Consider the following 14,624-nt stretch of genomic DNA (forward strand, 5'->3'; position numbering starts at 1 on the left):
ATTTATTTTGTCCTCTCAACCCTGTTTTCTAGCTTTGTCTCGTAACATTTGATGCCCTTACTGCTCACAGTGCTCCAAGTGTGGTCTGATCAATGCCTTTATAAAGCCTCAGCATTCCACCCTTGTCTTTATATTCTCAAAATAAATGCTGACATTGCATTTGCATTCCTTGCTATCAACTGAACCTGCAAATTAACCTTTAGGGAATCATACACTAGGACTCCCAATTCACTTTGACCTCCAATTTCTGAATTCTCTTCTCATTTAGAAAATAGTCTATTACATTTATTTCTTCTGTTAACATGCATGGCCATATACAGAAATGTACATCCCTATATTGTATTTAATCTGTCACTTTGCCTATTCTCCTACTATGTTTAAGTCCTTCTACAGACTCCCTGTCCCCTCAACACTACCTGCCTCTCCATTTAGTTTTGTATCATCTGACCGATTCCTGCAGAACACCACTGGCAGCCTCCTCTGTCCCTACTCTTTGCCTTCTGCCAGTCAGCCATGCTAATCTTTCCTATAATGCCATGGGCTCTTGTTTAGCAGCCTCATGGACGGCACCTTGTCAAAGGTCTTCTGAAAATCCAAATAAACAACATCCACTGACTCCTTTGTCTGTCCTGCCTGTTATTTCCTCAAAGAATTCCAACAGATTTGTCAGGCAAGATTTCCCCTTAAGGAAACCATATTGACTCCTGTCTTTTGTCACATTCCATTTCCTCCCATTCACTATTTAACTGCTAAATAATAATGATATTCATGACTGGATGCAGAAGTACTGCCAAGCTTTGACTTGCTATGTTCGACAGGATTTAGTTTGTAAGATAGGGAAGGGGCTTGCAAATAAAATGTAGTATTGAATGAATCTTCACAGTGGCTCCCTTATAGCCAGAGAGAAACATGAGCCAACTCTGCCTTATCTACCTGAAACACCAAACAAGCTGACCGTGTTCTTAACTCTTCTATCAGCTGTCAGCTGATACAGTTAAGCATCTTAGAAATAAGAGGCAGGGCTTCCCACCCCATGCTTGCTTAACTTTAAATTTTGACTCTTTTTAGTGATCTACAAGGAGTACGAACAAATGCCAAGAAGGATGGTAGTGACTGGATTCTCAATGGCAGCAAAGTAAGGAATATCCACAGTAAAATTCCTTTAGGTCATGTGCCTCCTCCTTGATAATGATCAAGTGCTACAGTATGCACATTTGGCTCTTCAGATGCTGATGGAAAGTAATGCCACATAAAGACCAGTGTTTATTTGACACTTCAGTTTGCTGTTATTTCTGGCTCAGTCAGACAACTTAAGTTATTATTTTTAGAATCATTTGTCTACATTAAACTCCAACTTCCAAACTAGTCCAATTCATTTGTCTGCTTAAAAAATAGCTCTTACAGCTTTACTACGAGCACAAGAGATTCTGAAGATGCTGGAAATTCATAGTAACAGACACAAAATACTAGAGGAACTCAGCAGGTCAGGCAGCATCTGTGAAGAAGAATAAAGAGTTGACGTTTCAGGCCAAGATCCTTCATCAAGACTTCCCATTTCCCATCACAGATCCCATTTTACTAGGATGCATGTTTTCACATACTCTCAAGAGTTTATGGATGTCTCAACACTACCATTTTTTTTCTTTGCAATAATTTCATTGACTGGGACTGGGCACAGAAAGCAGTGTCACGTGTTGAGTTAGACTGATTATTTGTTGATTAACCATGTTCTATAAAAAGGATAGGGCAAGTGTTCTGCTGACCTTCAGTCCACAGATCTGTTGTGTAATGTTCCCAGGCTCTGGATTCAACTGCAGTCCGCTGCTCCCAGGTCTGGTATATAGCTGAGCCTCTGCCTATGTCAAGACATTATTTGTTACCTCAACCCTTTAACTAGAGTGTCTTCAACCTTAGCTTGCACTTTGAAAAATAGTCACCTTTGTTCCGCTGTCTCAGGCAGAACAAGGTCAAGTGAGCAGTACCGAAATAATTGCAAAGCTTTCCATTTTAATGATATTGCTTGAGAGATAAATGTTGGCTTAGACACTAGGATAACATTGAGGTTCCTTGTCAGAATAATAGACCTACCCAAATAATATACCAAAGAAAAAGATAACATGCACTGTTAACATGCAAAAGACAACAGAGAGAGTACAGTGGAGCACTTCGTCAGTTCCAGACTAGATTATCTTTCAGTGGTATGTGCAAAACCACAAAATGGAGGACCTCAGCAGATCAGGCAGCATCTACAGAAAGGAATAAAGAGTCGACGTTTTGAGCTGAGACCCTTCATCTGGTCTGTAATATCTTTGTTCTTTTCTATAGATGCTGCCTGACCTGCTGAGTTCCTCCAGCATTCAGCATTTGCAGAATCTCTCGTTAATGGCTTGTCTCTGTTTCTTTTCTACAGTATCCAATGATAGCCGAGATGGAATTTTCAAATTAAGATAAATGAAATTTAGGTTCATATGAGCTAAAAGGAATAATTCTGATTTATTTTCACATTTATCTTGGCTAAAAGGCAAAAATTTTGGCAAGTAGTTTGAGGGTTTGGTTGAAGGGGTGGTGAATTATGGAAAGGACAAAGTAGTAACAAATGGGGAGGAAGGGTAGATTTGTTTTTTTGCTGGGTTGCAGGTGGCATTACACTGTCTCTTTCAGATTCCTTTCTGCTGTTATTCCAAGGGTGGACTGTACCCAGGCCACGTCAATTTTAACTGATCACTGCCTGAACAACACCAAAGGTGAAGGAATAAGAGTAGGAAACACAATAGACAGCAGTGGCTGCCTGGCGACTGGGAAGGTCAGGGCAGTGGGGGGGGGGGAGAATAAAACAATAATTTTAGCGGTTGCACAGTAGCGTAGCGGTTGTACAAGACATTGGTGAGGTCGCGTTTGGCTTATTGTGTTTAGTTTTGGTTATCTTGCTATAGGAAAAATTACATTAAGCTGAGAAAAGTGCAGAGGAGATTTATGAGGAGCAACATACACAAAATGCTGGAGGAACTCAGTAGGCCAGTAGCATCTATGGAAAAGAGTAAACAGTCAGAGTTTTGGGCCGAGACTATCTGCTGAGGTGAGGCCACACTTGGGTTGGAGGAAAAACACCTGGTATTCCGTCTGGGTAGCCTCCAATCTGATTGCATGAATGAACATTGATTTCTTGAACTTCCAGTAATCGCCATCCCTCCACCATTTCCCACTCACACTTCCCTCTCTCTCCCTGTCTCCTTACCTGCCCATCACCTCCCTCTGGTGCTTCTCCACCTTCCCTTTCTCTCATGGTCTTCTGTCCTCTCCTGTCCCAGATTCTTCCTTCTCCATCCCTTTATCTCTCATCAATCAACTTCCCAGCCTTTTACTTCACACCTCATCCCTCCCAGTTTCACCTATCACCTACCTCCTTGTACTACTTCCTCCCCTCTCCCCAACTTTTTACTCTGACTTGTCTCTTTTTTCAGTCCCAATGAAGGGTCTGAGTTCGAAAAGTTGACTGTTTACTCTTTTCTGTAGATGCTGCCTGGCCTGCTGAGTTCCTCCAGCATTTTGTGTGTTGCTGTGGTTTTCCAGCATTTACAGATTTTCTCGTGTTTGAGATTTATGAGGATATTACCAGCACTGATGGACTGACTATAGAGGGAGGCTGTGCAGATTGGGACTTTTTCATTGGAGATCAGGAAAACGAGGAGTGATCTTATAGGAGTGTATAAAACTATGAGGGAAGTAGATGATGTGAATGCACTCGGTATTTTCCCCCATGGTTGTGGAATCAAGAACTAGAAGGCATAAGTTTAAGGTGAGGGGGAGAGATTTAATAGGAACCTGAGGAGTAAATTTTTCACACAGAGGGTGGTCACCATATGGAATGAACTGTCAGACAAAGTGGTAGAAGTAGGCACACTAACAACATGTAAAAGGTACTTGGACAGGTACATGGATAGGAACGGTTTAGTGGGATATGAGCCAAATGCAAATAGAACTTAACTGGAAATCTTAATCAGGATGGACCAGTTGGACTGAAGGGTCTGTTTCTCTGTTATATGACTGTGATTATTGGTACAAAAATAAGTGATGTTTTCACTGGTAAATATCATTAAGCAAAAGACATTATGCTTTCATAAATGGCCAAATAAACAGAGGAGACTGCAAATGTATTTTGTACACAGTATATTGAATTCAGGCACACTGTCTGAAGGACTGGTGGAAGCAAATTCAATCTTAATTATTGAAAAAGAATGAGACGTGGAAAGGAGAGATTTATAAGGGGAGTGTGACTAATTAGAGGTGGTTTCTCAAAAGTACAGACACAATGAAGAATAAATATGGTTCTAAAGGTATCTCCCTTTACCAGTAATTTCTCTTTTGTAGGTTTTTATAACAAATGGCTGGATGTGTGATGTGGTCATTGTTGTAGCTGTAACAGATCCTCAATCTCGCTCTAAAGCCCATGGGATAAGCTTATTTCTTGTGGATAATGGCATGAAGGGATTCATCAAAGGAAAGAAGCTGGAGAAGATTGGCTTGAAAGCACAGGTTAGTTTGTCTTTATCTGCACTTCTGAACTAATTTTTAAATAATTGTTTTCCGTAACTTTGTTAGACTTCAAGTTTGAATTATGTATTAGAGAGGTTACACGGTACCTAAAAGACACAATCAACACAGTGGAAGACCATTCTGGAATGGAGGAATTTCATGTAGTCCTATTCAGTCTCACCCAGTATTGTATCAAATTAAATCTTAACGGCACATCTGGCTTGGCTCCTGTAGCTAGTTAATTCAATGGTTTTTTAAAAATTATAATAATGTCTGAGTGAGTCCATTTAGAACATAGAGCATAAAAGAGTACAGCACAGGATCAAGGCCCTTTGGCCCAGATTGTTTTAGCTGAACATGATGCCAAATTAAATGGAAACACTTCAGCCTGCGTGAAATTCATATCCCTCCATTCCCTGCATATTCATGCATCTCTTAACAACCTCTACTAATGTATCTGCCAGTAGTACTACCTCGACAGCTAGCTTCAGACATTTACCATTCTTTATGTAGAAATTGGATTTGTCCTGCACATCTCCTTTGATCCTTCTTCTCACTTTAAATATATGTCCTCTTATACTTGTCATTTCTAACCTGGGGAAAGGATTCTGACTATCTATCCTATCTGTGCCTCTCATAATTTTGTAAACTTCTATCAGGTTTCCCCTCATCCTTCAGTGCTCCAGAGAAGATAACTTAAGCTTGACCAACCTCTCCTTTTAGTCCATACCCTCAAATTAAGGCAACATCTTGGCATTTTTTCCAAAGCTTCTACATAAAGCGACCAGAAATATACTCAATACTTAAAGTGTAGCTGAACTAAAGTTTTAAACAGCTGCAAACGAAGAGTACCTTACTCTATACTCAATTTCTTCCATCTAATCTTAATTTATGTTGATGCTGTCATGGCATAGAGAATTACAGCACAAAAGCAAGCCCTTTGGCCTAACTGATCCACATCGACCAAAACTTCCTTCTGAGATAGTTCCATTTGTCTGTGTATGGCTCATATATCTCTGAACCTTTCCTATCCATGTACATCCAAGTGCCTTTTAAATGTTAATGTACCTGCCTCAGCCATTCCTCTGGTAGTTCATTCCATGTACTGACCACTCTACATTAATTTTATCCAGTGTGGTAGCTAGAACAGTGCTCAATATTCCTGGTGTGGCCTAACCAATGTTCTCTACAACTGTAATGTAATGTCCCAAGTCATATACTCAGTGCCCCAAATGAGGAAGGCAAGCATGGCGTACACCTTTCTCAGACTCTGTCCACTAGTGTTCTTATTCAACAACGCTTTCCAGGGACCTGTGAGTTATGGTTCCAGTTCAAGTCTATTGTCATCTGACTGTACGTACAACCAAACTAAACAATGTTCCTCTGAACCATGGTGCACCCTCAAAAATATATCACACACAGCACATCAACTTAAAATATTACCATAAATAAGTAAATAAAATAATTCAAAATACATATAGTGCACAACACAAGTAAACAGTGCAGTAAATATTCCTACCCTTGTTTAATTTCCAAAATTCATCACCTCTCAATTGTTTGAGTTAAATTCTGTTTTCTCTTTCCTTGCCAATTTTCCCACCGTTTGTTAATTGGTTTAGTTCATTATTATTTACATTGGAGTCAAGGAAATTCCTTGCTTAGTGAAGCTCAGAGTTGATCAAAATCTTGTTATAAGTTTCGAAAGCTGTCTGCACACTTGGCACTTATATTCTCATCAAAATTATTAATAAATATCAGAAACCACAGGGGAGCTAGCACCAATCTCTGTGTCATACAGGTTTTAGGCCTCTACTCTGGAAAAACAACCCTTCACTAACCAACAGCCTCCTACCGTCAAACCTGTTTTGTATTCAATCTGCTTACTCACCCTGGATCTGAGTATTCAAATCCATTATCAAAAACTTTGCTCGAGTCCATGTAGACTGTACAAGGCTGTTCCTTTAGAACAGAGATGAAAAGGAATTTCTTTAGCCACGGGGTGGTGAGGCTGTGGAATTCATTACCACAGCTGGCTGTGGAGGCCAAATTATTGGGTATATATAAAGCAGAGATTGATAGATTCTCATGGCGTGAGGTTCACTCTGGCTTTGCTCCATTCCCTTTCCTTTTTTTTTAGATTATGAGAACACTCAGTCCTCTTTTATTGTCATTTAGAAACGCATACATGCATTAAGAAATGATACAATGTTTCTCTGGAGTGATATCACAGAAAACAAGTCAGACCGAAGACTAACACTGACAAAACCACATAATTATAACATATAGTTACAGCAGTGCAAAACAATACCATAATTTGATAGAGAACAGACCATAGGCACAGTAACAAAAAAGTTCTCAAAGTCCCGAGTCGATCGACTCCCAGTTCCCCGGTAGCAGGCAGCAAAAGGGAGAAACTTCCTGCCATAAACCTCCAGGCACCATCAACTTGCCGATACCTTGGAAGCACCCGACCCCGAGTCCATCCGTCTGAAAACTCCGAGCTTCCGAGCAGCCTCTCCGATACAGCCTCCCGAGTGCCATCCTCTTCCAAGCGCCTTCGACCTCTCCCCGGCCGCTGAAACACGCAAAGCTGAGGATTTTGGGGCCTTCAGCTCCGGAGATTCCGATTACCACACAGAAGCAGCGGTAGCAAAGCAGTCATTTCAGAAGTTTTCCAGATGTTTTGCTGTGCTCTCACGTCTCTCTCCATCAAATCAGGATTGTGCACGGTCCCCTGCTTGACAAATGACAGATATTCATCACCGAAGTGGTCGCGCGCGCTGTTGTCGCGCCACTATCTTCTTCCCCCCCCCCCCAGTTACCTGTAACCACCCCTATTTACTTTACGTTTAAATTCTTATCAAGAGGGATTAATAGCAACTATTTATGATATACTTTACTTTTACTTTATACTTTATTGTCACCAAACAATTGATACTAGAGTGTACAATCATCACAGCAATATTTGATTCTGCTCTTTGTGCTTCCTGGAGTACAAATCGATAGTAAATATTAAAAATTTAAATTATAAATCATAAATAGAAAATAGAAAAAGGAAAGTAAGGTAGTGCAAAAAAACCGAGAAGCAGGTCCGGATATTTGGAGGGTATGGCCCAGATCCGGGTCAGGATCCGTTCAGAAGTCTTATCACAGTTGGAAAGAAGCTGTTCCCAAATCTTTATATTTATGAAAATAATTATGAAAATACAGCTAGGTATATCTGATAAAATCAAAAATGAATGGGAAAGGGGACTTCAACTTCACTTACCTTTAGAGAAATGGGGAAAAAAAAATTCAATTAGTTAGCTCTTCCTCTATATGTGCTAAACATACACTGATACAATTTAAGGTAGTGCATAGGGCCCACATGTCTAAAGATAAACTAGCTCATTTTTACTCCCATATAAATACTATTTGTGATAGATGTCACTCTGAGGTGGCTTCTTTGACTCATATGTTCTGGTCCTGCTCTGTCTTGGAAAAATTTTGGAAAGATATCTTTGATATAATTTCAACAGTTCTGCATTTTGATTTACAACTCCATCCTATTACGGCAATTTTTGGTTTGCCAATGATGGAACATAGCTCTTTATCCTCTTCAGCCTGTTGGGTGATCGCATCTGTTACCTTAGTGGCCAGAAGATCCATTTTATTGAATTGGAAAGAGACCAATTTCCCTACTACATTTCATGGACCCAAAACAGATGACAGAGCAGGTGTTTGCTGTGTTGAGGCAAATTAGGGTGGATAAATCCCCAAGGTCTGACAAGGTGTTGCCTCAGAACACCTTGTCAAGCCTTGTGGGAGTCAAGTGTAGAAATTGCAGGGGCTCTAGCAGAAATATTTAAAACGTTCTCAGTGACAGGAGAGAGCTAAGGTTGTTCTGCTCTAAAAATAAACAGGAAATTATAGGCTGGTGAGCATGACATCAGTAGTGGAGACGTTATTGGAAGATATTCTAGGGACCCAATATATGAGTATTTGGATTAATATGGACCGATTAGGGATAGTCAGCATGGCTTTGTGTGTAGCATGTCATATACAGGTCCATAATTCAAGTGCCAGTATAGGTAAATAGGGTAGTAAAGAAAGCTTTTGGCACATTATCCTTTGTAAATCAAAGTATTGAGTACAGGGAATGGGATGTTATGTTGAAGATGTATAAGACATTGGTGAGGCCTAATTTGGAGTATTGTCTGCAGTCTTGGTCACTGATCTACAGCAAAGATATAAATAAGGTTGAAAGAGTATGGAGGAAATTTACAAGGATGTTGCCGGGTCTGGAAGACCTGAGTTATAAGGAAAGATTGAATAGGTTAGGACTTTGTTGCTTGGAGCATTGAAGATTGAGGGAAGATTTAATAGGGTTATACAAAATTATGAGGAGTATAGATAGGGTAAATGCAAGCAGGCTTTTTTCACCGAGATTGAGTGGGACTACAACTAGAGGTCATGGGTTAAGGCTGAGAGATGAAAAGTTTAAGGAGAACATGAGGGAAACTTCTTCACTCAGAGAGGTGTGAGAGTGTGGAACGAGCTGCCAGCGTAAGTGGTGTATGCGAGCTTGATTTCAACGTTTAAGAGAAGTTTGGATAGTTACATGGATAGTAGGGGTATGGAGGGGTCTGGTCTAGGTCAATGGCAGTGGGCAGTTTAAATGGCTTGGCATAGACTAGATGGGCTGAAAGGCACATTTCTGTGCTGTCCTTCTCTATGACTGAGAGGGAGAATAAATCAGCCATGGCTGAATGGGCTCATTCTTCTCCTATGTTAATGGTCTTAGACAACATCTACACCCTGACCTCACCAATCTTGATCATTTCTTCAAAAAACTCAATTTCATTTGTAAGACAGAATTTCCCACGCACAAATGCATGCTGTCTATCCCTAATCATTCCTTGCCATTCCAAATAAAAATAAATCTATCCCCTCAAAATCTCTTCCAGTAACTTCCCCTGCACTTATGTAAGGCTCACTGGCCTGTCATTCTCTGACTTATCTCTGCAGCCCTTCTTAAATACAGGAATATCGTTAGCTATCCTGTTGTCTTCTAGTACCTCACCTGTGGCTCACAAAGGTACAAAAATCTCTGCGAAGGCCCTACAGTCTCCTCTCTCTTCCCATATCATCCCAGGACACACTTCGTTAGGCTCCAGGGATTTATCCGTATCTATGCTGATTGTTGTACCCTTCCCTTCTACCATCCCCACCCCTATACAATATAACCGATCCAAACACACTTTTAACTTCCTTATTTATGTTGCAAGTTCTGTTTTGTGGCCTATAAATAATCCCTCTGAATGATTTCTGTCCTGTGCTGTTCACAATCTCTGCCCAAAACGATTCTATTTCTATATCATGAACTGCTGAGACAAGTTAATTTCTCACCACTCTGCTGATCTCGTCCCTGATTAACTGTACTACATCTTCTTTCCATTTTTAACTGTTCTTACTGTCATCTCCCAGTTTTGGTCACCCGGCAGCTATATTTCCATTGTATTTCTATATTTCCTAAGAAGCAGAGTCTCAAAAATAAATGGCCACCCATGCGGAGGAATTTCTTGTTAAGGATCATTAAATGTTTGGCTTAGGCTATTTCGTACAGCTATGGATGCAATTATTGAGTCTATTCAAGTGTCTAATCCACTTATCTGGATTCCAGCTAAATCAAGTCTCTGATGCTGGAGATCTGATTTATATCTCTTCCACACATTGCCTCCAGAAACTGTAAAATCTCCTTTATGCAGGCATCTAAAAGCGTGATATTGAAGTCCATTTGGTATACTGTTATCTCTAAGCATGGTGGTTTCTAATTTTAGATTTATTGATTTAAGATAATTTGCCTTTCTCTAGCTTTATAGAAAATATTTGATCATGGTTATGTAATACACTGCTTGTTGAGTGTTTATAGGACATTTTCTCCTTTTAAAAAAAGCTTTTCTGTTGCAGTTTCAACGGTTATTTAGTCTGTTCCTTGTGTCATTTGAACGTAAGAACTGAGCTTTACTGATGTTCTTTGAGCTAATGGAAAAGATACAGAAGCTGTAAGTGTTGCTGCCTTGATTGACGTGAAAATGTCCTTGTTGTTTTTCAATGGGAAGGATACAGCTGAGCTCTTCTTCGAGGATGTCCGCTTGCCGGCTGATGCTCTACTAGGAGAGGTTAATAAAGGATTCTACTATTTAATGACTGAGCTTCCACAGGTAACAGCTGCACATTTATGTATTGCTGTGTTTGCGATTTGACAGTTTATATCCTTTTTATATTCCAAGATCCCTTCTGTCTTATTATCACTTTTGTGGGCAAGAAAAGAAAATCCAATCATAGAAAAGCTCACAGCAGAACCCATTTCTAGCCCCCGATATTGACACAAAATGCTGCAGACCTATCTGCAGACAGAGATCCACTAGTTCTGTGTGAAACATTACATTGTGAGCACAAATTACTGGAACTACTCAGCAGGTCAGGCAATGATAGGTCATTGACCTGAAATCTCTTCCTCCCTGCTGAATGCACATAGCATTTTCTATTACAGTTTTCAGAATCCACAGTATTTTGCAACTGAACCTGACTCCTGCAGTGAACATAGAACAGTGCAGCACAGGAACAAACCCTTCGGCCCACAGTGTTGCGCCAAACTAATTAAGATAATGATGTCTCATTACACTAATCCCTCCTGGTGACACAATGACCCAATCATTCCATTACCTGCACATTCATCTGCCCATCTAAGAGCTTCTTAAATGCCTCTATTGTATCTGCTTCCACCAATAGCCCAGGCACTGTATTCTATGCATATCTTGCCCACACACTTCTTTTGAATTTTCCCCCTTCTACCTCAAATGCATGCCCTTGAAAATTAAATATTTTGAATTTAGGACAAAGATACCAACTGTCTATCTATGCCACTCATAAATGTTATAAACTTCAGTCAGGCCTGTGCTCAGTCTCTGCATCTCCAGAGAAAACAACCCAAGTTTATCAAGTTTCTGCCCTCCAATCCCGGCAGTACCATGATAAATCTCTTCTGCAACCTTTCCAAAGCCTCAACGTCCTATAATGGGGCAACTGAAATTGAATGTAGCCTAGGTAAAGTTCCCTAAAGTTGCAACATTAATTCTCGACCCTTGAATTCAAAACCTCGACTAATAAAGTCAAGCTTACCATACACCTTTCCCACCATATTGTGCAGCGCCTTTAAGGGAGCTATGGACTTGGACCTCAATATCCCTCTGTACATCAGTGTTGTTAAGGGTCCTGCCATTAACTGTGTACCTTCCCTTTACATTTGATTTCTAAAGTGCAGCATCTTATACTTGCTTGAGTTAAACTCCATCTGCCATTTTACTGGCCATTATCTCCAACTGATCTGTATACCACAGTTTCCTCAGCAAGGACTTGGACCCATTGTAATTTGCCTATCGCCACAAAAGGTCAACGGTGGATGCAATCTTAATGGCTCTCCACATGGCTTTAGATCACCAAGACAACACAAACACCTACATCAGGATACTGTTCATCGACTATAGCTCAGCATTTAATACTATCATTCCCACAATCCTGATTGAGAAGTTGCAGAACCTGGGCCTCTGTACCTCCCTCTGCAATTGGATCTTCGACTTCCTAACCAGGAGACCACAGTCTGTGCGGATTTGTGATAACATATCCTCTTCGCTGGCAATCAACACTGGTGCACCTCAGGGGTGTGTGCTTAGCCCACTGCTCTACTCTCTGTATACACATGACTGTGTGGCTAAGCATAGCTCAAATACCATCTACAGATTTGCTGACGATACAACCATTGTTGGTAGAGTCTCAGGTGGTGATGAGAAGGTGTGAGATACACCAACTAGTGGAATGGTGCCGCAGCAACAATCTGGCACTCCACGTCAGTAAGACGAAGGAGCTGATTGTGGACTTCAGGAAGGGTAAGACGAAGAAACACGTACCAATCCTTATAGAGGAAACAGAAGTGGAGAGAGTGAGCAGCTTCAAGTTCCTGGGTGTCAAGATCTCTGTGGATCTAACCTGGTCCCAACATATTGATGTAGTCATAAAGAAGGCAAGACAGCAGCTATACTTTATTAGGAGTTTGAAGAGATTTGGCATGTCAACAAATACACTCAAAACCTTCTATAGTTGTACTGTGGAAAGCATTCTGACAGGCTGCATCACTGTCTGGTATGGAGGGGCTACTGCACAGGACCGAAAGAAGCTGCAGAGGGTTGTAAATCTAGTCAGCTCCATCTTGGGCACTAGCCTACAAAGTACCCAGGACACCTCTAGGGAGTGGTGACTCAGAAAGGCAGCATCCATTATTAAGGACCTCCAGCATCCAGGGCATGCCCTTTTCTCACTGTTACCATCAGGTAGGAGATACAGAACCTGAAGGCACACACTCAGCGATTCAGGAACAGCTTCTTCCCCTCTGCCATCCGATTCCTAAATGGATATTGAATCTTTGGACACTACCTCACTTTTTTTGAATATACAGTATTTTTGTTTTTGCACATTTCTAAAAAATCTATTCAATATACGTAATTGATTTACTTGTTAATTTATTATTATTATGTTTTATTTTATTTATTATTTTTTTCTCTCTCTGCTAGATTATGTATTGCATTGAACTGCTGTTGCTAAGTTAACAAATTTCACGTCACGTGCCGGTGAAAATAAACCTGATTCTGATTCCTTTGGCATTCTTACTGTATCCACTTGCAACCCAAGTTCAAAGTAAATTTATTATCAAAGTACATATTATCATATTCAACCCTGAGATTCATTTTCTTGCGGCATTACTCAATAAATCCAGTAACCTTAATAGAATCAATGAAAGACCGCACAAACCAGTGTGGGAAAGAGAACAAACTCTGCAATTACAAAAAGAAAGAAAAATAAATAATAAATAATAAATAAGCAATATGAGATAAAACGCCCTTGAAATTGAGCCCATAGGTTATGGGAACAGTTTAGTGATGGGGCAAGTGAAGTTAAATAAAGTTGGCCACTTTGGTTCAAGAGCCTGATGGCTGAGGGGTAATAACTGTTCCTGAACCAGGTGGTGTGGGTCCTGTACCACCTTTCTGATGGCAGCAGCAAAAAGAGAGCATAACCAGGGTGGTGGGAGGTCCCTGATGATGGAAGATACTTTCTTGCAACAACCTAGATGTGTTCAGCGGTGGGGAGGTCTTTAGCTTTGATGGGCTGGGGTTTGTCCACTACTTTTTTTGTAGGATTTTCCATTCAAGGGCATTGGTATTTCCATACCAGTCTGTGGTGTAGTAGATATACTCCAAAAGTTTGGGCACCTCTGGTCAAAATTTCTGTTACTGTGAATAGCTAAGCGAGTAAAAGAGGTCCTGATTTCCAAAAGGCATAAAGTTAAAGATGACACATTTCTTTAATATTCTAAGCAAGATTACTTTTTTATTTCCATCTTTTACAGTTTCAAAATAACAAAAAAGGAAAAGGGCCCGAAGCAAAAGTTTGGGTACCCTGCATGGTCAGTACTTAGTAACACCCCCTTTGGCAAGTATCACAGCTTGTAAACGCTTTCTGTAGCCAGCTAAGAGTCTTTCAATTCTTGTTTGGGGGATTTTTGCCCATTCTTCCTTGCAAAAGGCTTCTAGTTCTGTGAGATTCTTGGGCTGTCTTGCATGCACTGCTCTTTTGAGGACTATCCACAGATTTTCGATGATGGCGGGGACTGTGAGGGCCATGGCAAAACCTTCAGCTTGCTCCTCTTGAGGTAGTCCATTGTGGATTTTGAGGTGTGTTTAGGATCATTATCCTGTTGTAGAAGCCATCTTCTTTTCATCTTCAGCTTTTTTACAGATGGTGTGATGCTTGCTTCCAGAATTTCCTGGTATTTAATTGAATTCATTCTTCCCTGTCCCAGTGAAATGTTCCCCGTGCCACTGGCTGCAACACAAGCCTTTAGCATGATCGATCCACCCCTGTGCTTAACAGTTGGAGAAGTGTTCTTTTCATGAAATTCTGCACCCTTTTTTCTCCAAAGATACCTTTGCTCATTACGGCCAGAAAGTTCTATTTTAACTTCATCAGTCCACAGGACTTGTTTCCAAAATGCA

At 40.5% G+C, this 14,624-nt stretch overlaps 2 protein-coding genes across 2 annotated transcripts in view; both read left to right on the top strand.

The window, feature by feature from the left end:
* LOC140199320 (myosin light chain 3, skeletal muscle isoform-like) overlaps positions 1–14,624 on the top strand; it is a 195,291-nt gene that overhangs the window by 132,725 nt on the left and 47,942 nt on the right. The gene's annotated exons all lie outside the window — the stretch shown is intronic.
* acadl (acyl-CoA dehydrogenase long chain) overlaps positions 1–14,624 on the top strand; it is a 118,685-nt gene that overhangs the window by 65,109 nt on the left and 38,952 nt on the right. Inside the window, exons 5-7 of the mRNA XM_072261161.1 lie at positions 1,069–1,135; positions 4,369–4,533; positions 10,635–10,736. Coding sequence (XP_072117262.1) covers positions 1,069–1,135; positions 4,369–4,533; positions 10,635–10,736 — 334 coding nt within the window. The remainder of the gene's footprint in view (positions 1–1,068; positions 1,136–4,368; positions 4,534–10,634; positions 10,737–14,624) is intronic.

The sequence above is a fragment of the Mobula birostris genome, chromosome 6 (genome assembly GCF_030028105.1).
Source record: "Mobula birostris isolate sMobBir1 chromosome 6, sMobBir1.hap1, whole genome shotgun sequence".
NCBI classification, from domain to species: domain Eukaryota; kingdom Metazoa; phylum Chordata; class Chondrichthyes; order Myliobatiformes; family Myliobatidae; genus Mobula; species Mobula birostris.